Source organism: Hyla sarda, chromosome 7, assembly GCF_029499605.1.
Source record: "Hyla sarda isolate aHylSar1 chromosome 7, aHylSar1.hap1, whole genome shotgun sequence".
Taxonomy (NCBI): Eukaryota; Metazoa; Chordata; class Amphibia; order Anura; family Hylidae; genus Hyla; species Hyla sarda.
Genome location: NC_079195.1, coordinates 101,394,583 through 101,421,533, shown reverse-complemented (window position 1 = coordinate 101,421,533; position 26,951 = coordinate 101,394,583). Strand labels below are relative to the sequence as shown.

The 26,951-nt window shown below is 39.7% G+C and overlaps 1 protein-coding gene across 9 annotated transcripts in view; it reads left to right on the top strand.

Annotated features, from left to right (window-relative positions):
- The window catches only part of PLCE1 (phospholipase C epsilon 1), a 327,095-nt gene that overhangs the window by 246,440 nt on the left and 53,704 nt on the right, over positions 1–26,951 (top strand). For 8 of the 9 annotated variants that reach the window (XM_056530229.1, XM_056530230.1, XM_056530225.1 and 5 more), the window contains 12 exons: positions 3,322–3,504; positions 7,918–8,035; positions 8,939–9,101; positions 9,471–9,593; positions 9,678–9,814; positions 13,040–13,278; positions 14,415–14,476; positions 15,550–15,715; positions 19,408–19,515; positions 22,896–23,012; positions 23,100–23,258; positions 24,507–24,636. In XM_056530229.1, the coding sequence (XP_056386204.1) occupies positions 3,322–3,504; positions 7,918–8,035; positions 8,939–9,101; positions 9,471–9,593; positions 9,678–9,814; positions 13,040–13,278; positions 14,415–14,476; positions 15,550–15,715; positions 19,408–19,515; positions 22,896–23,012; positions 23,100–23,258; positions 24,507–24,636 (1,705 nt within the window). The remainder of the gene's footprint in view (positions 1–3,321; positions 3,505–7,917; positions 8,036–8,938; positions 9,102–9,470; positions 9,594–9,677; positions 9,815–13,039; positions 13,279–14,414; positions 14,477–15,549; positions 15,716–19,407; positions 19,516–22,895; positions 23,013–23,099; positions 23,259–24,506; positions 24,637–26,951) is intronic. The other variant, XM_056530227.1, reaches the window with a different exon arrangement.

Below are 26,951 nucleotides of genomic sequence, written 5' to 3'. Positions count from 1 at the left end.
GTGTATGTGTGTATGTATGTATGTATGTGTGTGTATGTGTGTATGTATGTGTGTATGTATGTGTGTATGTATGTGTGTATGTGTGTGTGTATGTGTGTATGTGTGTATGTATGTGTATGTATGTGTGTATGTATGTGTGTATGTATGTGTGTATGTATGTGTGTATGTGTGTGTGTGTGTATGTATGTGTGTATGTGTGTATGTGTGTATGTATGTGTGTATGTATGTGTGTATGTATGTGTGTATGTGTGTGTGTATGTGTGTATGTGTGTATGTATGTGTGTATGTGTGTATGTGTGTGTGTATGTGTGTATGTGTGTATGTATGTATGTATGTGTATGTATGTGTGTATGTATGTGTGTATGTATGTGTGTATGTATGTGTGTATGTGTGTGTGTATGTGTGTATGTGTGTATGTATGTGTGTATGTGTGTATGTGTGTATGTATATGTGTATGTATGTGTGTATGTATGTGTGTATGTGTGTATGTGTGTATGTGTGTATGTGTGTATGTATGTATGTGTGTATGTATGTATGTGTGTGTGTATGTGTGTATGTGTGTATGTATGTATGTGTGTATGTGTGTATGTGTGTATGTGTGTATGTGTGTATGTGTGTATGTATGTATGTGTGTATGTATGTATGTGTGTATGTATGTGTGTATGTATGTGTGTATGTATGTGTGTGTGTGTGTGTGTGTATGTTCCAGCATCACTTGCAAACGACTGAAGATATTACCATGAAACTTGGTACACATGTTACTTATATGTCAACAGCAAACATTGGATAGGTAATTTAACCCTTACTCACCCCCATTTGCGAGGGTCGGGGTTATTGTTTAAAGTCCCATACAAGTCTATGGGAAATGTATGTTCCAGCATAACTTCTGTACGGGTGGAGATATTTTGATAATACTGTGTCACATATTACTTATATGTCAAATAAAAATATGATAGTTAAATTTACACCTAACCTACCCCCATATGTGAAGGATGGGGTTTTTGTTTCAAGTTCCATACCAGTATATGGAACTTCTGGTAGCTTACTCCACAATCTCCACTCTGCATCTCCTGGTGAATGCGTCAGTGCGGCTGTCAAGCCAAACCATCCCCGCATTCCATGCCCCATCTTGCAAATATACGCCCACCCTTTAAGCCACACCCCTTTTATTTTCATCTTACAATATCTTCATCACAACACCTGAGGATTAGAAATGAGGTCCGTATATGAGGATTATAAATGAGGTCGGGATATGGGAAAGGGATATGTGGAAGGGATATTGGGAAGGGATATGGGGACGGGATATGGAGACGGGATATGGGGATGGGATATAGGGATGGAATATGAGGTTGGAATATGGTTACGGGATATGGGGACAGGATATGGGGAAAGGAAATGAGGTCTGGATACAAGATCGGATATGGGGACGGGATATGAGATTGTGATATGAGATTTCGGAATTGGGAACAAAATATGGGGGAAATTCTGAACATCTGAAAAATACTAAAGACCAAAGAGGATGGACTCCTCACATAGCATTTTGGTTTGTATTTTAGTAGTTATATTCAGCAAAAAACAGAAATGGGTCCAAAATGCAGAAATCTTTTCATTATTGTTTTTCTCTAAAAATACTGAATAAAATACTGTGTGTGAACCAAACCTAAAACATAACATTTATTCCCATTCTAATAAAATAAAACAAACTATGTGATCAGTAGTACAATTTGGAAGGTCAACTAATATATGGACGAAACTAAGGCTTTGTCTCGACAGTGTTTTCACGACTGTAATAATCATGCTCTGGCTCTACCAATGTTCTCCCTCACAGGTAAGTGACACTATAGGGAGTAAGAAGGCAAGGTTGTGCAACTTTTTAACGTAATTCCTTTCAGTCTGAAGATGCAAGACCAATCAATATGGATTTGAAGCACTAACATTCTATGAACTGACACATCAGATATCTTCTGGAGTCAGTCCCTATGGGATGAAGTGCCATTGTAACGTAGTAATAGACTACAAAGCCTTTGTTTTGTCCATATTATTTGTACTCCCAAAGAGTAGTATGTTGCTCAGATCACACTGTTTTCCACATGAGCGATCTATAAATGTATTTAAAATTGAACTTTTGTTTACATTAAAACAGAATATAATTTGCCTTCTTCAATGAGTATATTGATGCTCGATATGCAGAAAAAATTGGAAACACAAAAGGGAAGCGCAACAATGTGCCGTAAAAGTTTTCAGATATAACGAAGACAAAGAGGTGAAAAAAACTTGCTCACCTTCTGGTGTTGTGCAGTGGGCACAACACCATATCGCGCTTGTATCCCGTTGCAAAGGGAATAGTGAAATCAGGGGGTGCAGCTCACACCGTGGCGTCCTGGGATTCCTGGACGTCTGGAGAATGCAAGAGGTGAAGATCCCCGGGGCTCCGGTTCACGTGTAAAAAAGGTGTGTTCGAGCGCTCACTCCTGTAGAATAGCTTGGCTGGGATCGTGGCAGTAAGAAGTAGCCGGACACGGTTAAAGATATAATAACCGGATTTTATTTGTATAGATCACAGATAACGCGTTTCGAGGGGTGGGACCCCCTCTTCGTCAGATCAATGATCTGACGAAGAGGGGGTCCCACCCCTCGAAACGCGTTATCTGTGATCTATACAAATAAAATCCGGTTATTATATCTTTAACCGTGTCCGGCTACTTCTTACTGCCACGATCCCAGCCAAGCTATTCTACAGGAGTGAGCGCTCGAACACACCTTTTTTACACGTGAACCGGAGTCCCGGGGATCTTCACCTCTTGCATTCAATGAGTATATTGATATTTTTGAGGTCTGTGAACTCGAATAAAATCAAGATTGTTTGTCAGTGAATGGATAGCATGATAAGAGGTTGGCGGAGTTGCTGCTCCCCTTTCTGAGTATCTTAGTCTATTTTGTTGCCAGTAGGAAAAATTCTGGTAAAAACAATACCTAATACAGTAGATGTTTATGAATTCCCTATTACTACGCAACAAACTGCATGGCAGGAAGTGCCCACAGTGCCCTATGGAATTGGAGGCTGGCATAGTTCTTACTACATCCTAATCAATATCAATCATTGTTGGTAAGTTGCCAATTCCATTAAGAAGCATATAGGGGAAGAAATATTGGCAGTGAGTATACCATATTCAGCCATGATACACAAGATCCTGAGAATTTAAACCTCGTTGCTCTTTTCACATACTAAAGACAATGGAATGTAGTAAAATAAATACTTTTTTATCTTAGACATGAAAGTTCTCTTCTAATACATCATGCACATTCTTATTTCAATGTCAGGAGGATAACAGATATGAAGGACCAACATTGGCACAAGCTATCGAGTTATTTGGAGGCCGACGCTGGAGCGCAAGAAATACAAGCACGGGAACACTGACTAAAAGCACTGAGAAGCCCAACATGCAGCGCAACAATACTCTGGGGATCAATGCAGCCAAGAAAAAGAAGAAAGTACTTATGAGGGTAGAACATTATGCTGTTTTATTCTGCTAACATTCCTGTTTTTATCATGGCAGCAAGTTTTTCATAGACTGAACTTTTTGGTTTCATGCTCATTCACCTAACACAGGAATTGTTTTGTAATCCTAAATTATATTAGCCTTAAGCCACTAGAGAAGGAGAGAGCACACCGTATAGCTTAAGAATGCAAATATACGATACCACTGGTATACACTGGCAGCCTCCGGACCCAATAAATAACAACGCAGCACCTGCGGGGTGCACACACTAGATAAAGTATCAAACAATACAATGGAAAAGGGTAGTGTGCACTCACCGCGGGTAAACAGCTGCAGGTCCGAGGTCCGGGATCACCGCGGCATGGACGAGGACGGTAAGGGGCACTCAGAGGCTACGCCGGCTGTTTCAGACGTAGGAACGTCATTCTTCCGGCCTCAGGAGGCCGGAAGAAGGACATTCCTACGTCCGAAACAGCCGGCGTAGCCTCTGAGAGCCCCTTACCGTCCTCGTCCATGCCGCTGTGATCCCGGACCTCGGGCCTGCAGCTGTTTACACGCGGTGAGTGCACACTACCCTTTTCCATTGTATTGCCTAAATTATATTAGGTTTACTAGTTATAGTGACACTGCATTGATCATATCTTTATGTCTTCCAATAACACATTTGAAGTGACATTTACTAAGGCTAGGTTCACATCACTATTTAATCATCCGATTATTGGACCATAAAATCGGACAAAATCGGATTGCAAAAATCATATACAATCGTATGTAAAAATTTCTTTGCTATACGATTTTCAAATCGTATCCAAAAACCGTACAGATGAAAACTCCATCCGATTTTCAATAAAAATCTGATCCCGTTTTAAAAATGAATATATATGCCAATGGCAATAAAGTTTTATATATTTGAAGTGTATGTGTTTTGAAGTCTACTGCGCATGCGTACAAAAAAATCGTGTGCGATTAATCTGACAGAATCGCACAGTCACACGATTCCATACGATTTACATAGACATCAGTAATGAAAAAAATCGGACACGATTTCGATCCGATTTAGCATCTGGCCAAAAAATCGTGGTCAACCCCGATTTTACCTCCGATATTAAATCGTGCAAAATCGGATGCGGATGAAAAATTAATGCATTTGTTGTCTATCATTAATAAATAGAAGTCAATGGATGTAACTTGCCATGCAGATTTGTACGATTTCAAAGTTAAAAATCTAAAGCTAAAAGTAGGATGGTAAAATCGTGATGTGAATGCTCCCTAACAGATTCATCCTGAGGTCTATTAAGGAGACATTGTGCAATGCTTCTTTGGAGAACTGCACAAATAATGCTCCCCCTAAAACATCTTTAAAGGGGTACTCCAGTGGAAAGCACATTTTTTCAAATCAACTGGTGCCAGAAAGTTAAAACTGATTTTTAAATTACTTCTATTTAAAAATCTTAATCCTTCCAATACTTATCAGCTGCTGTATGCTCCACAGGAAGTTGTATTTCTTTATGGAATTCTTTTCTATCTGTCCACAGTGCTGACACCTCTGTCCATGTCAGGAACTGTCCAGAGTGCAAGCAAATCCACATAGTAAATCTTTCCTTCTCTGGACAGTTCCTGATACAGACAGAGGTGTCACTAGAGAGCACTGTGGTCAGACTGAAAAAAATACTCAAGAAACAAATACAACTTCCTCTGGAGCAAAAAAAAAAAATTATCTATATATATATATATATATATATATATATATATATACTTTATTAAACAAAATAATAAAACCATATACATGTGAAAATAATATAGAAAAATAATAATACTATAGTAGTACAAAAAGGAGAGAGATGGGTATACTGTTGAATCCAATAAGATGGTGGGGCAGGTCATAATAATCATATTCTGTCACAAGACAGTAAGAAAAAATAGCAGTGAGGTGGAGCAGCTATATGTAGCTAGCATACATTCAGTGAGGGTCATGTATCATTATTTGTGTATGGTAGAAGCATTTTACCCCTTTTTCCCAATTCTAAATTATGCGCAGAAGCACTAAATTTATCAATCAAGCGCAATGAGATTCATAAATTGTGGGTAAATATAGTAATCTCCTCAATCCACTCTTTGGAAAATAGAATCGATGATTACTTGCTACGTTAAGTCCAAGATGGCTTATATTTGCGCAAAAAAAAAACAGCTCTTGCGGCAAAATTTTGGGTGTAAAGGAAAAGAACGCAGTTAATAAATCCATGCGTACTATAGATGTCACTCCAAGGTACCCTGATTAGGCCACATCTGGAGGACATGCTCTACCAAAACGTGCGCAAAAAAATACACACAAAACAGGGGTAAAATCTTTGATACATTTCCCCCAGTGTGTCTATAGCGGAAAACCAGTCCTAAGCCTCTACTAGTTAGTAGCTTGGCAAATGCTGGCGGATATTAGTGAACACCCTATATACTAAGAATATTGTATACCAAGTGCTGCCTCACTTACCCATAGTTAGGTCCTGTCACCACCATCCCAACGTACGTTTCATCTACTTGATGGACTTTCTCAAGCTGATAATTACTGAAAGGATTAAGATTTTTTTCAATAGAAGTCATTTACAAATCTGTTTAACTTTCTGGCACCAGTTTGATTAAAGCAAATAATAATAATTTCACCGGAGTACCCCTTTTAACATTTTACCTCTATAGTGCTTTGGCCAAGTATTGTTAAAGTATCCTTTTGGTCTCCGCCTGACAATATGCGTCACTATACCTTGAACAGTAAAGTATTAAGCAATGTTGTAGCTTATGCTATTTCATATTTTAGGATCCTTAAAGGGGTACTCCGCCCCTAGACATCTTATCCCCTATCCAAAGGATAAGAGATAAGATGTCTGATCGCAGGGGTCCTCCCAGAGGCTAGCATTGAGGGGGCGTGGCCATGATGTCACGAGCCTCCACCCTGCATCGCCAGTCATCCAGTACGGAGCGAAGTTTGCTCCGTGCCCTGGATGTCTGGGGTGCCACAGCCGAGATCCCGAGGGTCCCCAGCAGTGGGACCCATGCGGTCAGATATCTTATCCCTTATCCAAATGAAGTCTAGGGGCGGAGTACCCCTTTAAAAAAATGTATTCAGTAAAGGAATACTATAATAGCGATGCCTAAATCCACATAGTAAGCAATTATATTTATGCGATGCCTAAATATAAATCTGCTTAAAGGAGCCCTGTCATTTAACAAAACATTTGGCATGTCTGAGACACACTTTATAAAGTTCCAGTGATGTAACTGTCCCTATATAATTTGTCCATATATACATGGTTACATCATCAGAGTGTCTCATTGGCTTCCTTTTGGGAGTGTGCAATGTATTCCACTGTTTGCCTTTACAGTGAGATACATTGCAGTCTTCTGATTTAGGTATATGTTGGGAGTCCTTCTGGTGCATGTATCCTCCAACAGAAGCCAAAACGCAATGCGGACAGTGCTGGAGGCAGCATTCAAGACTTTATGGAGACCTTGAAATACATTTTAACCATTTGATGGCACCACAGATGGTTACTAACCAGATCCTATGCTTAGGATGTTACATATGAAGAAATAGAATAAAGTCTACCGATGGGTATACAATATAAGGCACACTGATTCTAAAGTTATATTTTGAGCCTCTTTAGACATACAGGGTAGTACGGTACATAGCATTTCTCTATCATTTAGTAGAGTGCTATTTCCATCTCTATCAAAACACAACATACACTTTTCAAGCACTGTTGCCAAAGACCAGAGTATAGTGTTTCAAAGACCGGATATCTTGATATAATAAATGTTCAGTTCCTAGATTTATTATCTGATTATTGCAGTATCTCCTGGGTGTAAATAAATTATCTAAAACTAGATTTAGATTATATTTTCAGGATTATTTTGTAGAATCTACTTGAAAGCTGATGTTGCTAAAATATTTTTCATATATGAAATATCTAAATATGTTGCATGTATATTTTCTTAAAAGAAAACGGTCATCTGTTCACCCACACTAAACCCAAAACACTGGGAGTGCAGGTATGTATTTAACTCATTTACCCCTCATTGGTCTCCTGTTTGCCCACATTATAACCCAGTGTATTGGGTTTAGTGTGGGTGAGCAGATGACCGTTTTCCTTTAAGGTTGTAAATGAAATACCCCATTCACATGCACATTGCTGGCGGACTGTAAGCAACATGCATGCACACCTAAATCCTGACCGAATGCTCACCATGTGACCATAACTTGTACATTTTCACTGTGGAATTATTATTTTGAATGTGCAGCTGGGGCGGGAGGTGTATCATCCACCACAGTCTTGGTGACTGCTATGTAAACGTGGTTAGTAACCTCTTACATACTCACATACTGTGACCCGGTTTAAGGGGAATAACTACTGACCTACTTTACCAGGGTGAAAGTGGAGATGCTGCTGATGATGAGATGGCAACAAGGAAAAGTAAAAGCTGCAAAGAAAGTCGGAGCAGGAGTGGTTCAGATCCTCCGGAGATTGATGAACAGGAGGAGCAAGGTCTGACACCAGTTTCTTGAAATTGTTTCTAACTGTAGTGTTGTAGTGTAAATACGGTGTAGAGCACAGTGTAGAATTGGAAGCAGTATAAAAATGCATACAGCAGGATACAAAGAGATTTCTTTTGCAAAATAACAGAAAGGCTTTTAACTCCTGTGCTGGAAAGTGCTCTGAGAAAAAGGTATGCTGAAATCCTGATGACTAGCCCTACCTAGCCATGTGCTGATTTACACCCATGTTAGAAGTCAGTGGAATCCATTAGGTGCCACTAGTGTCCAATTCAGTAATTTAATGTAAGAACAATATGCTGGGATATGCCGGCCTGTTAAAATACAGGACACAAAGGGAACCAGAATTCCCCTAAATAATACCAAATGCCTAGCCATCTACCACACACTAAAATAAATAAGACACAATGACCAATTTTTACCCATACCCCTTCTCCTCTCCACTCAGAATGATTTAGGGATTGTCTTTAACCAACCATCCCCCAAACATTGTATTTTCTTTGCTACATCAAGATCATCTGACACAATCCCCCCCCCCCTCAAAGTACCATCTTTTCCCTTTCCCCAATTATGCCCTGCCTTTCCGCAGACACACAGGTACCATTTTTTCCCCCGTTTCCTTTCCCCCTAATTCTTTCTTCATGTCTCGTATACTCATCACATGATCCAGTTACTAGTCCTTAGTGTATAGAATCGTCATATTAAACCAGGCAGTATTACTGTTCATAGGGCGTAGCACACTAAATGCTGTTCAGACACATCTATGCCAGGAGATGTACTGTAGTTACACCATGATCTAGCTTTTCTCAGTACGTTCTTATTTGTGTGATTATGTTATGTTAAAGCTTTGATTTAGTATTATTGATTTCATATTCTTACATTTTGTTACTGACAGATCAGAATACCATGTCTCCTTTTCCTTTGCCTCACACACTTCCATCAAGAAGAGCTCATTCGTTGTCGGCTTCTGGATCTCCGAACTTAGCGCCTGGGTCGACAACGCCTATCAGACCTGCATCTTCACCTATTTTGTCCAGTACCAACAAACCCCCATCTGCGTAGGTTTTATCACCTTATTTCACCCTCCTGTTACTAGAGAATGTTTTACACTGTGACTTTCCCAGGTTTATATTTATGGTACAAAATGGAGTTTCCTAACTCATTGGCTGTAAATCACTAACTTTTCTTCAATAGCTTTAAAATCATCACAGGATTCTTTTAAGCCCCTTCTTGGCAGTAAATAGTTTTACCTTGCGTCTGTTTAATGGTTCTGCCAAAATCACATTGACTTGTATACTTTATATCATAAATCAAAGAATTAAACGTCATTAAAGTGTTTTAATTTACTGGAAAATTATTTAAATGCACAAACTGGCGCCCATTACCCCGCAGTAATGGGAACATAATGCCTTCCTATTCTTTTCCAGCACATGGAGCAGTTCAAGTTGGCATGGACGGGTTAAGGGTGGTATGAAAGGCTTTCAATCATTTATGGTGTCTGATAGCAACATGAACTTTGTTGAATTTGTAGAACTTTTCAAATCTTTCAGGTAAGATTAGAAACGGACCGTATTAAAAGGCAGTGAGAGTCATGAGAAGGTTACATTTTTAATCATAGTTCTCTGTGTTTTCAGTGTACGAAGCCGCAAAGACCTCAAAGACATTTTTGATATCTATGCCATTGCTTGCAGCCGCTTGGGGTCGGAGCCCATTCCTCTTTACACTAATTTAACGATTGATGAAAATGTCTCCGGGGTTCAGCCAGATTTAGGTTTGTATGCGAAAGGTATTTGGGGTTTTCAGTTTAAAAAGGAATACAAAATACGTTTTAGGATTAAAAGAAACCTGTCACCTGTTTTGTGCTGCCCGAACTGCAGGTACGATTAAACAGGTGCAGGGAGCCAAGTCCTTGAACATTGATTTTTTTCTGAAATGCTCAGGTGTTTAGAGAGGCTGCCGGAACCCGGGTAAGTAACTTCATTATGGCCGGACGAGCAGAGAGGGGACCATGGGGGAGATTTATCATTGTTTTTAGAGCATTTTTTTTTGTCTATGTTTTGGTGCAGTTCAGACGTAAGCTGCATATTTTGAGACTTTTATGCGCCTTTTGATATAGACAGTTTCACTCTTTTTGCCTACCCATAGAACTTTTTCTTTTTGAACATGCGGTGGTCACTGGTCACGTATTTATCATTTGCGACTTTTGTCAAAGTCGCTATTTTGTGCGCAAGGGTACTTTTTTAGGGGCAAAGCTACACCACCTAGCAGTAGACGTGAGAATAATTTCTACCTTCTGCAATTCAACCTTTAACCCCTTTTATGACATCTGCTCAGGAGCTGAGTGCAGGTCATAGCTGGGTGGTCCTGGTGGCTATCTGCCATCAGGACCCATCTCTAATGCCAGACATCACCGATCACAGTGATGCCCGGCTTTAACCCCTTAGACACCTCAATCAAATTTGATTGTAGCATCTAAAATGCAAGTAAAAATGTCCAGGCAGCTCTGTGAAAGTAAATAAAAACACCTAACCTGCCAAATTCAGGGCCTGGGAAAGTGTCTACTTCCCTCCCTCACAAGTGTCTAGAAAAAGTGTATGTGGTAGAGCTCTTCCCACTCACAGAAGATGCACACTAGTCAAACCCACCACCCAAATAAACATGGGAAAATAGCTCTACCGCAGACATTCATTGATAAATCTGGGCCTATATCTGTTCAAAATACCCAAGCATTTCAGAGTAATAAAAATGTTCTTGCACCTATTTCATGCTGCCCGCCATTATGCTGCCTACGGACAGCATAAAACATATAACCGATTTTCTTTAAATGAGGCATCACTTTAGATATTAGCCTGTTTTTACAATATAACATAGAATTTCTTGTTTGCTCAGACCAATTGCATACATTACAGGATGGGCCTTCATAATGCAGCAAGGTCACCCAGGACAGAATGTCCCAATGTTTTAAAGTTTTACACCTTTCAATTACTTTTCGACCATTCCCCACTCTCTAGTTTGCTAACAATGCAGCTCCTTTGGAGAAGGGTGCCATGCACAGAAATAAAGAGGACGATGCCAACCTTATCGGACCCCTCTTCTTTTAGGACCCTACATTTACCAATCTGCCTCTATGGTATATACACCCTATGATTTTAACATGGCTTTAGAATACAGCATCTAAAAGTACCGTATATACTCGAGTATAAGCCGAGTTTTTCAGCACGATTTTTCGTGCTGAAAACACCCCCCTCGGCTTATACTCGAGTGAACTCCCCCACCCGCAGTGGTCTTCAACCTGCGGACCTCCAGAGGTTTCAAAACTACAACTCCCAGCAAGCCCGGGCAGCCATCGGCTGTCCGGGCTTGCTGGGAGTTGTAGTTTTGAAACCTCCGGAGGTCCGCAGGTTGAAGACCACTGCGGCCTTCAACATCATCCAGCCCCCTCTCACCCCCTTTAGTTCTGAGTACTCACCTCCGCTCGGCGCTGGTCCGGTCCTGCAGGGCTGTCCGGTGAGGAGGTGGTCCGGTGGGATAGTGGTTCCGGGCTGCTATCTTCACCGGGGAGGCCTCTTCTAAGCGCTTCGGGCCCGGCCTCAGAATAGTCACGTTGCCGTGACAACGACGCAGAGGTGCGTTCATTGCCAACGTACTTCTGCGTCATTGTCAAGGCAACGCCTCTATTCCGGGCCGGAAGCGCGGAGAAGAGGCGCCCCCGGTGAAGATAGCAGCCCGGACCACCTCCTCACCGGACCACCTCCTCACCGGACAGTCCTGCAGGACTGGACCAGCGCCGAGCGGAGGTGAGTACTCAGAACTAAAGGGGGTGAGAGGGGGCTGGATGATGTCGAAGGCCGCAGTGGTCTTCAACCTGCAGACCTCCGGAGGTTTCAAAACTACAACTCCCAGCAAGCCCGGACAGCCGATGGCTGCCCGGGCTTGCTGGGAGTTGTAGTTTTGAAACCTCTGGAGGTCCGCAGGTTGAAGACCACTGAGGGCGAATGATGAGAAGAGGATGATGAAGGGGGGGTGTGGGGATGATGAAGGGGGGTGGGGATGATGACAAGGGGATGATGAAGGGGGGGTGTGGGATGATTACAAGGGGATGATGAAGGGGGGGTGTGGGATGATTACAAGGGGATGATGAAGGGGGGATGTGTGGGATGATTACAAGGGGATGATGAAGGGGGATGTGTGGAATGATAAGGGGATGATGAAGGGGGGATGTGTGGGATGATGACAAGGGGATGATGAAGGGGGGATGTGTGGGATGATAAGGGGATGATGAAGGGGGGATGTGTGGGATGATGATGAGGATGTTAATGACGGGTCTGGATGATGACAGGGGGGGATGAGGTATTTCCCACCCTAGGCTTATACTCGAGTCAATAACTTTTCCTGGGATTTTGGGTTGAAATTAGGGGGTCTCGGCTTATACTCAGGTCGGCTTATACTCGAGTATATACGGTATGGCTTTTTTTTTTACATAAGAAAAGGGCCCTACATCTGTGTCAACATATCATGATAAAGGTATGCCTGTATATTCCAAACCCAAACCAGTTTTATGGACTGGGTGTAGTCCACTACTCGGCAAGTACGTGAATGTATTCTTTTATTTTTCAGGATGTAAAAGCACAGGAAGCCACACTTTTTGGTACAAAAAGTAAAAGTTTATATTCAATAAATGCAGTCATTAAAGTGAATGGGACAGCCACAGTGTTTGTTGCCATACCTTTCTGCCAGTGTGCAGACACATACCACAGACATAGAGTGTGACACAGAGTGGTAAAAGAGGATGTCCTAAATGTATGGGCTTAAAGGCTAATTGTGTAACATAAAATACTGCTGTATGCGGAATATGATGCACTAATGTATATTCTTAACTTACATTCTAAAAGGGCTGGCATATCGTGAAATGGTTTTCGTAGCCTTATACTTCAAATTTATTTGTGTGCATATGAGTCCTGAGTTATTTTGGTCTTTGCTTTTTTTTATATTGTAGATTTATTGACCAGGAATGTGTCAGACTTGGGTTTATTCATTCGGAGTAGACAACATTTGTCTGAAAATCAGAGGCAGATTTCTGATGCTATTGCTGCTGCTAGCATTGTAACCAATGGCACTGGAGTAGAAAGCACTTCCCTTGGAATATTTGGGATGGGAATACTGCAGTTTAATGACTTTCTGGTAAACTGCCAAGGGGAACACTACAGTTACGATGAAGTCCTCAGCATTATTCAGGTTAGGTTTGTTTTTACAGTATAAGTGCATTGTTACATTTTTAAGAGATGAATAATATTGAATAATTATCCATTTTCTTTTTAAAATTCTATTAGATTTGATAAAGCGTATAATTGCTGCAAACATTCTGATCAAGCCTGCTATCAAATATTGTTTATACAAAATCACTTCATCTCAACATCATCAACTTTTTTTATTATTGATATTAACCATGAAATTTTAAAGTGTTACTGTCACTTAAAACAACTTTTAGACATGTCGCACAGACACGGCAACATTTTAGATCATCCTTGGTCTCAGTCCTGAATCCTCCTCTGATCATTAGATATAACCAGGTGAAGCGTGCAGCTGTGTGCTTCACTCCCCACCTCAGCGTGTAAACGGGTACTCCGGTGGATTTTATTTATTTTTTGTTTTCTTTTAAATCAACTGGTGGCAGAAAGTTAAACAGATTTGCAGATTACTTCTATTTTAAAATATTAATCCTTTAAGTACTTTTGAGCTCCTGTATGCTCCAGAGGAAGTTCTTTTCTTTTTTAATTTAATTTATGTCTGACCACAGTACTCTCTGCTGACACCTCTGTTTATGTCAGGAACTGTCCATCCTGGCATGGACAGAGGTGTCAGCAGAGAGCACTGTGGTCAGACAGTAAATCAATTCAAAAAGAAAAGAACTTGCTGTGGAGCATACAGCAGCTGATAAGTACTGGAAGGATTAAGATTTATTAATAGAAGTAATTTACAAATCTGTTTAACTTTCTGGCACCAGTTGATTAAAAAAAAATATTCCACCAGAGTACGCCTTTAAGCCAACTGATTGTAGGAGATGGGCTCCATAGACTTTTAATAAAGCCAGTCTCCTGCAAACAGTTAGATTTAAGCGCCGAGCCAGGGAGTGAAGCACACAGCCGCATGCTTTATCTGGTTATATCTAATGATCAGAGGGGTCTCTGCACTGAGACTCTGGACGATCTAAATTTGTCATGTGCAACATGTCATAAACCTATTTAAATGTCATTGATATATGCATTTTAATGTGTAGATATTTATATTTCTCTATTATATATTATAACATACATGATATACACAATACTGTTAAATCATTCATTCAGTTTTTTCTGTTTTTTTTTCTTAAGAAATTTGAGCCAAGCATTAGCATGCGACAGCAAGGACTCATGTCATTTGAAGGGTTCGCAAGGTATTCTTTATGATTTTGTTCTGTTATCTAATTTTAGTACATGTATAGTATAAGTTTATGATATATATGTATAAGAGTGAGTACATTTTCCAGCAGCTGTTTTCCATAATATGCTTTCTTTTTTTCTTTTCTTAAATTATACATCTGGAAAAAGTATAAAGCTGGCTATTCCTCCTGAGTTCCCACATACATATGCTCTTGGATTGACCGTGTGCATGTGTTCTGAATACAGAAAGGGTAGTATTAGCTTGTTCTCATTTGCCTTTGGAGCTCCATTTGCAGAATCCGTTCAAATGACAGGAGCTGAGCAGAAGAAAAAATACAGCAAAAATACTGCAGGTCCGTTATTTTTTTTTCCACTAAACTCCTCCAAAATGGATACCAGACAGACTCCATTAAAAATCAATAGGATCCGTTGGTATCCATTATGCAATGGATTATCCAGGTCAGTTCTTTAACATTTGCGAGGGAGCTCCGAACGCAGATGTGAACTTTAGCCTAAGTTGCTGCCAAACACTGTTGGCATTTGCTTATCTTCCCTGAGAACTAAAGGATCAAGCAGGTTAAGATCTGCCACTGGGGAAGCAGGTGGTAAGCTGGTTCAGCTGACATTTTTCATATGGCCAGCTTAACCGTTTCTTTCTTTTATATGTTAGTCTCTAAAGTCAATGTGATCTGTTACCCTAGAGTGCTATATCTCCTTTTAACCTTTCCTTTATCCCTAAAGAAAAAACAACACACAAAAAAGAGATGGCTCTTCCATACAAACCTTCGCCAAGTCACTCTAGTGTTGCCATTTTTTTGTGCCTATCACTAAACAGTGGCACAAACTATATTGCAAACGGAGTGTGTATAAATAATGTTATATTGTGAAGGACTACCTTCTAGCATTTCTTTTTTTTTTTTTTTTAAACCATTTACCTGTTAATGAAAATATAATACATGCATGCTGACTGTTTCTCATTGTAGAGTTACACATAAGACATGTCTCATTAGTTTATTACCTAGCTGGCATATATTTTAGGCATCGGTCACATTCAATGGCTGTAAGCTCAAATGCCTGCATATTGTAGGTATCTGATGGATAAAGACAACTTTGCGTCTAAGAATGATGAGTCGCAGATCAACGTAGATGACCTCCACTTTCCTCTGTCCTATTACTTCATTGAATCTTCTCACAATACGTATCTTACTGGTCATCAGCTGAAAGGTGAATCCTCTGTAGAGCTCTACAGTCAGGTATGAGATGCCTATTCTGGATTTTGTATGCTGCTATCTTCCTTGCTCAGTAGTATAGTTGTATGTACCAATGATGTATATGTTTTTTGTTGGGACTAGAAAATAATAAAATGTTGCTTATTAAATATTGCTTTGTTTTTACCGTAGCTTTGTTTGCTTCTAATTATAACTGAGTTTGAAAATTCCATCTTCCACTAGTCAGATCTTCTTATATTTTCAACATATTCTCTCTGTGTCATTGCAGTGTATTTAAAGGGGTACTCCAGTTGAAATTTTTTTTAAATCAACTGGTGCCAAAAAGTTAAACAGATTTGTAAATTACCACTATTAAAAAATCTTAATCCTTCCAGTACTTATTAGCTGCTGTATGCTAGAGAGAAAATGATTTTCTTTTTGGATTTCTTTTCCATCTGTCCACAGCGCTCTCTACTGACACTTCTGTCCATTTTAGGAACTGTCCAGAGCAGCATATGTTTGCTGTTAGGATTCGGCTAGCTGGATGTGGATCCTCTGTGTCAGCGAGGGATTGGCATGGACCGTGTCGGTGGACCGATTCTAGGGTTGCTACTGGTTTTCACCAGAGCCCGCCGCAAAGCGGGATGGTCTTGCTGCGGCGGTAGCAACTAGGTCGTATCCACCGGCAACGGCTCAACCTCGCTGACTGCTGAGAAGGCGTGGGACAGAAGGACTAGGCAGAGGCAAGGTCAGACGTAGCAGAAGGTCGGGGCAGGCGGCAAGGTTCGTAGTCAATGAGGATAGCAGGAGATCTGGAACACAGGCTTTGGACAACACTAAACGCTTTCACTGGCACAAGGCAACAAGATCCGGCAAGGAAGTGTAGGGGAAGTGAGGTAATATGGACAGGGAGCAGGTGTAAGCTAATTAGGCTGATTGGGCCAGGCACCAATCACTGGTGCACTGGCCCTTTAAATCTTAGAGAGCTGGCGCGCGCGCCCTAAGGAGCCGAGCCGCGCGCGCCAGGACGTGACAGCCGGGGACCGGGACAGGTGAGTGACTTGGGACGCGATTCACGAGCGGGCGTGTCCCGCTATGCGAATCGCATCCCCGCCAGCAATGTCAGTGCAGCGCTCCCGGTCAGCGGGTCTGACCGGGGCGCTGCAGAGAGAGGAACGCTGCGAGCGCTCCGGGGAGGAGCAGGGACCCAGAGCGCTCGGCGTAACATTTGCTATGGGGATTTTCTCCTACTCTGGACAATTCCTGACATGGAGCGCATAGACGTAGCTTGTGTAGACGTTACTCATCTAGGGTAGGAGGAAATATGTTAGAACAACATTACAAAAATTCAAGAACAACATATTTTTATATGCAATATATTTATTAAATAGAGCACAACAATGTATTCATGTAGCGACTGGTGTGGGCCAGTATTATTTACATACACAAAATTGGGCAGTATACATTGGGTCAAAGAAGAGTACGGCGTGACTGGTATATCCCTATCTAATAGCCCTACCTGGCGATACTGTAGGTCCCCTGTCCTAATGACCTGGGCCTACACTGGAACCTCCTAGTGACCCTAGGCTACAGAGGGGACAGTCAAACAATAATGCTGCGTCGCCAGGGAGCGGTTGAGCAAGGCTATTGGCCCAATAGATCCAATATAAAGTATAATATATTAGGTATAGTGCACTGATAATGATTCAAAAATAGACATACATGTGGTAAATACAGTACAATACAATATCAAGACCCGAGGATGGTAGCCAGGGGTATGTAATAGTATTCACGTTTCAAACCCACAGTTGTAAGTGTTGCATAGATAAAAGTATACATATGCATTTGACAGAGATTGCATTAATCCAACGCGTTTCGCTAATCCATGTGTATGTAAATAATACTGGCCGACACCAGTCGCTACACGAATACAGTGTTGTACTCTAATTAATAAATATATTGCATATGAAGTATGTGGTTCTTGATTTTTTTTTCAATTTCTGACATGGACAGATGTGTCAGGAGAGAGCACTGTGGACAGACAGAAAAGAAATCCAAAAAAGAAAATAATTTTCTGTAGTATACAGCCGCTAATAAGTACTGGAAGGATTAAGATTTTTTTATAGAAGTAATTTACAAATCTGTTTAACTTTCTGGCACCAGTTGATTTAAAAAATAATAATCTCCACTGGAGTACCCCTTTAAGTTCACTTTACAAAAGAAGTTCCCCATTTCACATTGGCTATTATGTCTAACATAAAACATCTTGTTACCTAAACACCATCATCAAGCTGATGTAGAAGAATTTTTATTTATTTGCCTATTTTAGTTTTTCAATGTGTATCTATTTAGTACTTTGAGTACATAATGGTCTTGTACTGTAATTGGACAGGGAGTCTAGAAAGCTTGTTAACATATAAAGATAAGGTTTTCATATGTTAATATGTAAGTGAGTATCAGCTGTTTATGTGTTAAAGGCAATCTGTCAGCCGCAGTTTATGTTCCAAACTGCTGTCACTGTTACATAGCTGTTAGGACAAGGAGACACGTGTTATCTTTCATATATCTGTCTGGGCTTCCATAATGTAGAAAAAAATTTTTATTTCCTGGTGGGGTGGCTAGGGTTAATAAAGGAAACATGGCTTGGCCTCCAGCTGACTGTCAATCAAGCAGAGATGAGGTGATAGGGGAGGGAGAAGGCGTTCCAGACCTTAGCTTTTCAGTGGCTTTGGAACACCTTCTCGCTTTCTCTCCTATTCCTGTCCCTCCTTGATTGACAGTCATCTGAAAGCCAAGTCCTGTTTTTAAATCTTGTCCTGCACTGTCCATACAAATTGAGAACAGGGACAAGATTTGGCAACAGGGTTTAGCTTCCAGCTTACTGAAAAACAAGCAGAGATGGAAGGAGGTGTTCCAAACCTTAGCTTTTCAGGTGGCTTGGGAACGCCTCTTTAACCCTTGCCACCAGAGAATAAAATACATTTTTCTATGTTACGAAAGCACAGAAAGATACATGACAGTTACTATGTGTCTCCTTGCCCTAACAGCTATCTAACAATGTAAGCAGTTTTGAATGTGATTTTTAGCTGACAGATTCCCTTCAAAAAGTTAGGATGCATTGGTTCTTTCGTATCAGACACATTGGTTCTTTTAAATCTGCCCAGAGCAGGAGCAAACCCCAGAGAAAACCTTTACTTTTCTAGACTGAAATTGTTTACTGCTTTGCAGAATTAAATCACTAAAATAAGTAGAAGAAATGTTTTATTGATATGATACAGGGGTGCTAAATGAGTTCCATTATAAAGGCTAAGGAGCTGGAAATCTACTTTAACTGTCATATGGTTTCCTACCTCCTTCTACAGCACTATTTCTTTTGGTATATGTAGTATATGTAAATAATATTCATTTATCCAAAATCTTTTCAGATGCAAGGTCTTATTGTTACATTAAAGTTGTGATGAGGTCATTGGAGAATAGCATATACTGCATTCCAGAATATGCTTTTTATTTCTGCCTTACATTTTTATGTAAGATAGAAAATTGTTCATTCAAGGCAAGTCGCATGACCTTTTAATATAAATTGAAAGTTTCCCATTGGAAACATAGCTTTTTACATGCCCACGAAATTGTCTTTCAATTGGCTTTAGATTGATGCATATGCATAAAGAAACATGTTCGGGTAATAAGAAATGTAAGCGACTATGACATGTTTGACAAAGTTAAAATTACTATTTTAGGTTCTTTTACAAGGCTGCAGAAGTGTTGAATTAGATTGCTGGGATGGAGATGATGGCATGCCTATTATTTATCATGGACACACACTTACAACTAAAATCCCATTTAAGGTAAGAGTGTGTGATAGTTCACAATACAATTGATTACAGGTAGGGTTGGCATATTGTTATTTCCTGTTTATTGGCAACCAAGGGAAATTGGAGAAATGTATGTTATCATATTATTGTTTCATATATATATATATATATATATATATATATATATATACACATATATACACAGTATGTGTGTATATATATATATATATATATATATATATATATATATATATATATATCATAATGTAGGAGTCTAGAATGATTATGGTTGGTTATCCAGACTATTAAGATCTAGATTACAATTTTGTGTAGTAATATTGTGTAGACTGACTAATAACAATGCTTTAGTAGTATGGGAACTTTTTGAATAAAATGGAATTCCTGGATATAAAAAATTGGGCAATTGTCCAGACTGGCTATGGTCTGACATTGATCTTGTGGTGGAGGTCATGGAAAAGTATTAGTGGCCACTAGTATTCTCACATGGCCATTAGAGGATTTACCATATGCAGTGTTAACCTCTGTTCACGCCCCGGAAGAAGCATCTAATTGCGAAACGTTGGGTGACGGAGGTCCTGGTGTGTCCTTAGAAGGTGAAACTAACAACCTCTTGCTATGTGTATAAATGTATATGGCTGTTACCTTACTAAATATAGCCACTAGCTGGGACACTTTTGCTATTACAAAGTAGGCTCTTTATAGCCATCTGTATATATAGGTATTTCCTTGGTGATTAACCTCTTGTTCTATGGACCTCCGGTTGTGCATCTGTAGGACCATCTTGGTATTTTGTACCCCGCTTTTTTAAAATGTTTTTAAATGTATGTCCTTTTTTCTAAAACAATAAAGTTTGAAATTTGTGTCCCTGAATACCCTGGTTTTTTCTTTGATGTTCTACCTCTGTTCACACTTGCGTTATGGCTTTTGCTCATAATACGGATATGCAGGGGAAAGCTTTTGGATACATCCTAGGTTCCGCATGGGGAGAAGGAACCCAAGTAGAATCATATGATTTTATGTTCTTTAACGTAATCCTCTTTGTGTATGTATCCAAAAGCTTCTTTTTGTATCCAAAATCGAAGAAAATTCACACTGGACAGGTATGTACGTTTTAAAATTGCTTTTAGTAAATTCTTAATAATTCGTACAAACTTGGAGAATGCTCCACTTTTTTCAAATGCATTCGTTACAAATAATACTTCACCCCAAGTGCTCACTAAAGAACGTCCGACATCTCCTGATCCAGCTGCCGATCTATCTTCGCCCTAGCACGGGCAAAGCGGAGTGGATCCTCCTTCCTCTCACGAAGGGGAAAGACAGGTGAGTGTGTAGGCCGGACACTTCCAACTTTCGGAGGACACGCCCCCTTTCTCAAGTGACCCTATTGTGCACCCATCACCTATTACATAGCAATCATCTCTCGCGAGAACTCATTTCTGGAATGAGAAATTTTGAATTTAAAAACATATATGTTCAAAACAATTTTGTTACAGTAACATTTAATCAGATGTTAACAACACTTACAGAAAAACTGAAAAATTGCATAATTCATTAAGCCCGTCCGGGTTCAGTGAATTAAGGGCTTCTATCCAATATACTTCTCGTTGGAGTAATTTCCTTTTAATCTTCTCTTCTGACTCTCCTTCCGCTTCTTCAATCACTAACCAGCGCAACTCACTAACTTTATGTCCATATTCATGGAAATGCTTTGCCACTCCGTTGGCAAATTATTTAGTCCGTGCAGACATGAAAGAAAAACGAAAAACAAAACAATCTTTTTTATGTACAAAAAATAAAAAGGTACCTTTCCGTGCTTGAGTTGCCAAAACTGCAACAGCATTATTAAAACTGATGCTATCTGCCATCTTCTTAAAGGCACTAAAATTCCAATAAAAGGCTGCTACAGTTGCAACTCTAAACACATTGTTTATATGTTGAAATGTCCCTGTGGGCATGTCTACGTGGGGCAGACTATGAAGAATGTAAAATTCCGGATTAATGAACACTGTTCGGCAATCCGGAATGTGAAGAGTAAAGAAGATCAGAGTCAGGTTAAAATAGGAAGAAAGTTTGGCGAAACCGGAGTGGCAAAGCATTTCCATGAATACGGACATACAGTTAGTGAGTTGCGCTGGTTAGTGATTGAAGAAGTGGAAGGAGAGTCAGAAGAGAAGATTAAAAGGAAATTACTCCAACGAGAAGTATATTGGATAGAAGCCCTTAATTCACTGAGCCCGGACGGGCTTAATGAATTATGCAATTTTTCAGTTTTTCTGTAAGTGTTGTTAACATCTGATTAAATGTTACTGTAACGAAATTGTTTTGAATATATATATATATGTTTTTAAATTCAAAATTTCTCATCCCAGAAATTAGTTCTCACGAGAGATGATTGCTATGTAATAGGTGATGGGTGCACGATAGGGTCACTTGAGAAAGGGGGCATGTCCTCTGAAATGTTGAAAGTGTCCAGCCTACACACTCACCTGTCTTTCCCCTTCGTGAGAGGAAGGAGGATCCACTCCGCTTTGCCCGTGCTAGGGCGAAGATAGATCGGCAGCTGGATCAGGAGATGCCGGACGTTCTTTAGTGAGCACTTGGGGTGAAGTATTATTTGTAACGAATGCATTTGAAAAAAGTGGAACATCCTCCAAGTTTGTACGAATTATTAAGAATTTACTAAAAGCAATTGTAAAACGTACATACCTGTCCAGTGTGAATTTTTTTCTATTTTGGATACTGCTTTGAATGGGTTGAGCCCCCATATATTCGCACGCATACCCCAATGCATCCTAGGTTTACTATTTAATGATTATATGTCTTTTTGTATACCATCTCATACTGAATATCAAGTTGGACCATACATCTTAAAACCTTATATATAGTGACTGTATATACTCAAAACTGCAAGGTGAACTTTACTCATAATACCGAACTGAAAATAAGAGGGAGGATTTCAAATGTTCATGCATACATTCCCTAGTAGAGGGTAGCATTTTTCTCTTTTATTTTCCTTAAAGGGGTACTCTGGTGAAAAACATATTTATATAAGAAGTCTGATCGCAGGGGTCCCGCCGCTGAAGCATCCTGGTCATCCGTGTACGGAGCAAACTCCGCTCCGTGCCAGATGACTGACGCCCCCTCCCATAGACATGAATGGAGGGGAGGTGGCGTGACGTTATGAACACGGAAGCTCCAAGCTCCCGTGCTCTGGATGCCGCTGCCGGCCAGGAGAGATCACGGGGGTCCTCAGCGGCGGGACCCCTATGATCAGACATCTTATTCCCTATCCTTTGGATAGGGGATAAGATGTTTTTTGCTGGAGTACCCCTTTAAGCCATAAATGTTTTTTGCAAGTCAGGTGGACTAAACTTTTTTTTTTTTTTTGACAGGATGTGATAGAGGCCATTGATCGTAATGCATTCATTAACTCCGAGATGCCAATTATTCTGTCCATAGAGAATCATTGTTCTTTACCACAGCAGCGCAAAATGGCTGACATATTCAAGGTGATCATACATTAAATTTGACTATAACTTTTTTGGAAATGTTATTTATTGGAATAGGTTTTCACTGAAAGAAATATTGTCTTTTAGACTGTATTTGGAGACAAGCTGGTGACAAAGTTCCTGTTTGAGAGTGACTTTTCCGATGATCCAATGCTACCTTCTCCATGGCAACTAAGGAAGAAAGTATTGTTAAAAAACAAGAAACTTAAAGCACATCAAACGCCTGTGGATATTTTAAAACAGAAGGTAAGTATCTGCTTTTTGGCAAGCTGCAAAATAATGCTACTGTTGGGGATTTTATGTCGTTTTTCCCTAGTATAAATTAGGTTTGTTCCGGAATCTAAAGTATTACTTATTAAGCCAAACTCCAGCAGTCTGTTTATGTGAGTTTACTTTTGATAAAGTGTAAATTGGCATAGGCCAGCAATAGAGAACAAGGGGTCAGAAAAAAACACTAGGCAATGGACTGAATGGAGTAATATTATAAGAGCTTCTTTAAATAGTCTTCTTTTTAATCCATTTATCATACATGTTTTTCTTAAGACCAAAAAACAGAACCAGATCCCACAGGAACTGTGTTATGTCCTCCGCATTTACAATTTAAAGGAAACTAAATCAGTGACTATGTAATACATGGTAAATTGTGTCCACTAGTACTGGAGTGGCTCTTTAAAGTATTTGTATGCTCTGGGAGAGCAAGCTTGAAAGGGCAAGAAGAGGGCAACCCCAATTGTAGTTCCGGCAGCATGAAAACAAGAACACTGTAAAATGTCGGAGCAAGAAACAGAGGAGGGATGATGGACTAGGACCTAATTTATATCTTTATTTATACCACTTATATTTAGTTTTTTTATTCGTTTTTTCAGGTTTTTATTCTCTTCCGTTTAATTATTTTCCCATGTCTTAATGACTATTTTACTTTCTCTTTTTATATCTTGGACTAGTTCCTAAGCAGTAGCCTGAATTTGTTTATTCTACTGAGTAGTACACATTCTGTGGGTATCAGTGCCAGGTTTCCATGCCTTTGTGTAGATCCAGACCTTGACACTTACATTGAGAAGTAGCTGCTGGAACATAATCACATACTAACATTTGTGTTAGTTCTTAAATACAATATCTCACTTTGCCAGATATCAAGATATGTTATGCTGATCATTCAAAAACATTAGAAGAGTTAACATTGTAACTTAAATCAAACAATATATACTTCGTAACGATAGGACAGATTTAAATGATGTCAGATAGGTATTTAAATATTTACAGACTATTTATGTTGCTTACAGTACAAGGACATAGCTAAATATGTCATTTAACTGCTTGAACGGTCATAAAAAAATATTTAAAGGATGTGTATTATTATTATTTATTTTTTCTTAATACCAGAGATACATGCTGAAAGCTAAGATGTTGATATTTTATAGATAATAAAGGCAAAGTGTTTTGGACATATTTTCATCATACAGACATGCACAATTCTCGTTACACACTCTTTAGGCACATCAACTTGCCAGTATGCAGGTACAAGTCAGTAACGGTAACCAGATAATGAATACAAGTACCAACAATGAAGAAGAAGATGATGAAGAAGATGACTATGATTATGACTATGAATCTCTTTCGGATGGTAAGCATGCATAGTTATTGGACCTGAACTCATTTCAATTCCTCGTTTTAAAGGATCAAATTTATATTATTCCAGGTAATTCCAAAAACATGTTTAGAATCCTGTGGTTTTTATCCACCTTGCTTTCTAAAGATTTTTTTCCTTACCAACACAAACGGCACATAGTAGACATAATGGCCCAGATTTATCAAACTGTGTGAGAGAAAAAAATGGAGCAACCAATCACAGCTCAGGTTTCACTTTACCAGAACTTGTCAGATGAGCTGTGATTGTTTTCTGTGGGAAGATCACTCCACTTTTTGTCTCACACAGTTTGATAAATCTAGGCCAATGTGCTTGTGCTTAGATATATTTCACCTGGTCTGCTCTATAATTCATAGCCTGGTTCTAGCTTAAAGGGGTACTCCGGCGCTAAGACATCTTATCCCCTATCCAAAGGATAGGGGATAAGATGCCTGATCGCGGGGGTCCAACCGCTGGGGACCCCGTTAGAATCAGTCCCCAGGGATGGAGCATTGTGACGTCACGGCTCTGCCCCCGTGTGATGTCAGGCTCCGCCCCCTCAATGCAAGCCTATGGGAGGGGGCGTGACAGCTGTCACGCCCCCTCCCATAGGCTTGCATTCAGGGGGCGGAGCCGTGACGTCACAATGCTCCGAGGACTGATTCTAACGGGGTGCTGCGTGCAAGATCACGGGGATCCCCTTTGGATAGGGGATAAGATGTCTTAGCGCCGGAGTACCCCTTTAATGGCTGTAAATGTCAGTATATGAAGTTTTCTAAGCATTCTGTAAAAAGTTCTGAAATCTAATAACTGCCAAAAAGGTATTTTCTAGACAAAATATATGTTATCCTTTTTATAGAGAGTAATATTAATGCTTCTAATATCCATGCTAAATTTACTAAAAGTATCTTGCTAAAAAAAACTTTCCTTTCTTCTAAAGAACCTGTGGTAGTTATTGACATCCACACATCTGTCATTTGTTTTCCTTCTATTTAAAAAGATGGGGAAATTTGGAAAAGGTGGAAAACTGGAATCATAGGAAAAGTTGCATCATACCAAGTTACACAATGCACTTGAGAGAACACAGCTAAAGTAGTCATCATGCACTGGCAATATACCTGCATGTTGTCACGCAATATACAGTATCTCACAAAAGTGGGTAAACCCCTCACAATTTTGTAAATATATATATTTTTTTTAATGTTACGACACAGAAGAAATTACACTAGGATACAATGTGACAACCAGTTTTAAAGTGTTGCACAGCCTGTATAACAGTGTTTAACCCCTTAAAGGTGTTATCCACCATAAGGTCATTTTAGTATGTACCTGGCAGGCAGTAATGGACATGCTTAGGAAGGATCTGCGCTTGTCTCGGGGCTAAATGGCTATGTTGTGAGATTACCATAACGCTGTGGCTAGCTTTTTGTGAACTGGCATTTCCTGTTTGAGTTTTCTTCTTATGCCTACAAATCCCATAATTCCATTTTCCTCCCTCCCACACATCAACCACCCCAGCCATTGAAACATAAATGAGCTGCATCTGCAAAAGACCTGTGGTTTTCAATCAGGGGGCCTACAGCTGTTGCATTAGTTGCAGATTGATCTCTCTCCCACCAAGCGATCGCTCCACCCATTGAAGCAGACAGGCTCCCTGTCAACAGATGACTAGTGAGTCAGGTCTCGTCCGCATTGCAACCTGGGAAAAATCTGAGACAACAGTAATTTTGTATGCAGTTAAAAATAAGTGAAAAGAATTGTGAGGAAACCGTCACACACAGGTACAGACACTATATTATGAACTACACTAACTTTACAGCCCCTGTAGCATAGTCAAATAAAAAAAAATTCCTGGAATACCCCTTTAAGGACACAGCCCATTTTGGCCTTTATCTGAGCTTGTTTTTTTGCCGAACCCTTTGTTCTTTGTAATAAAACCTTTCATTTTACCATAAAATGTGCAGCAAAACCCAAAAGATTATGTCAGGGGTTTTGCTTTACCGCAGTTCTCTCCATGTTAAAAATGACATGTTCTCATTATTCTGTAGGTCAATGCAATTAAAACCAAACCCAATTTATATAGTCCTTCTTTTATTGTACTACTTTAAAAAAAATAAAAAAAATAAGTCAACAAACTCCGTATGCTTAAAGTTATTCTTGTCTGACCCCTATAACTTTTTTATTTTTCTGTATACGGGGCTTTTTGACCACTTTATATAATTTTTTTTCTTATATATATGATGAGACAAAAAAAAATCGTAATTTTTGGTGTTTGTTATTTGTTAATGTTTATGTCATTCACCTTGCGGGAT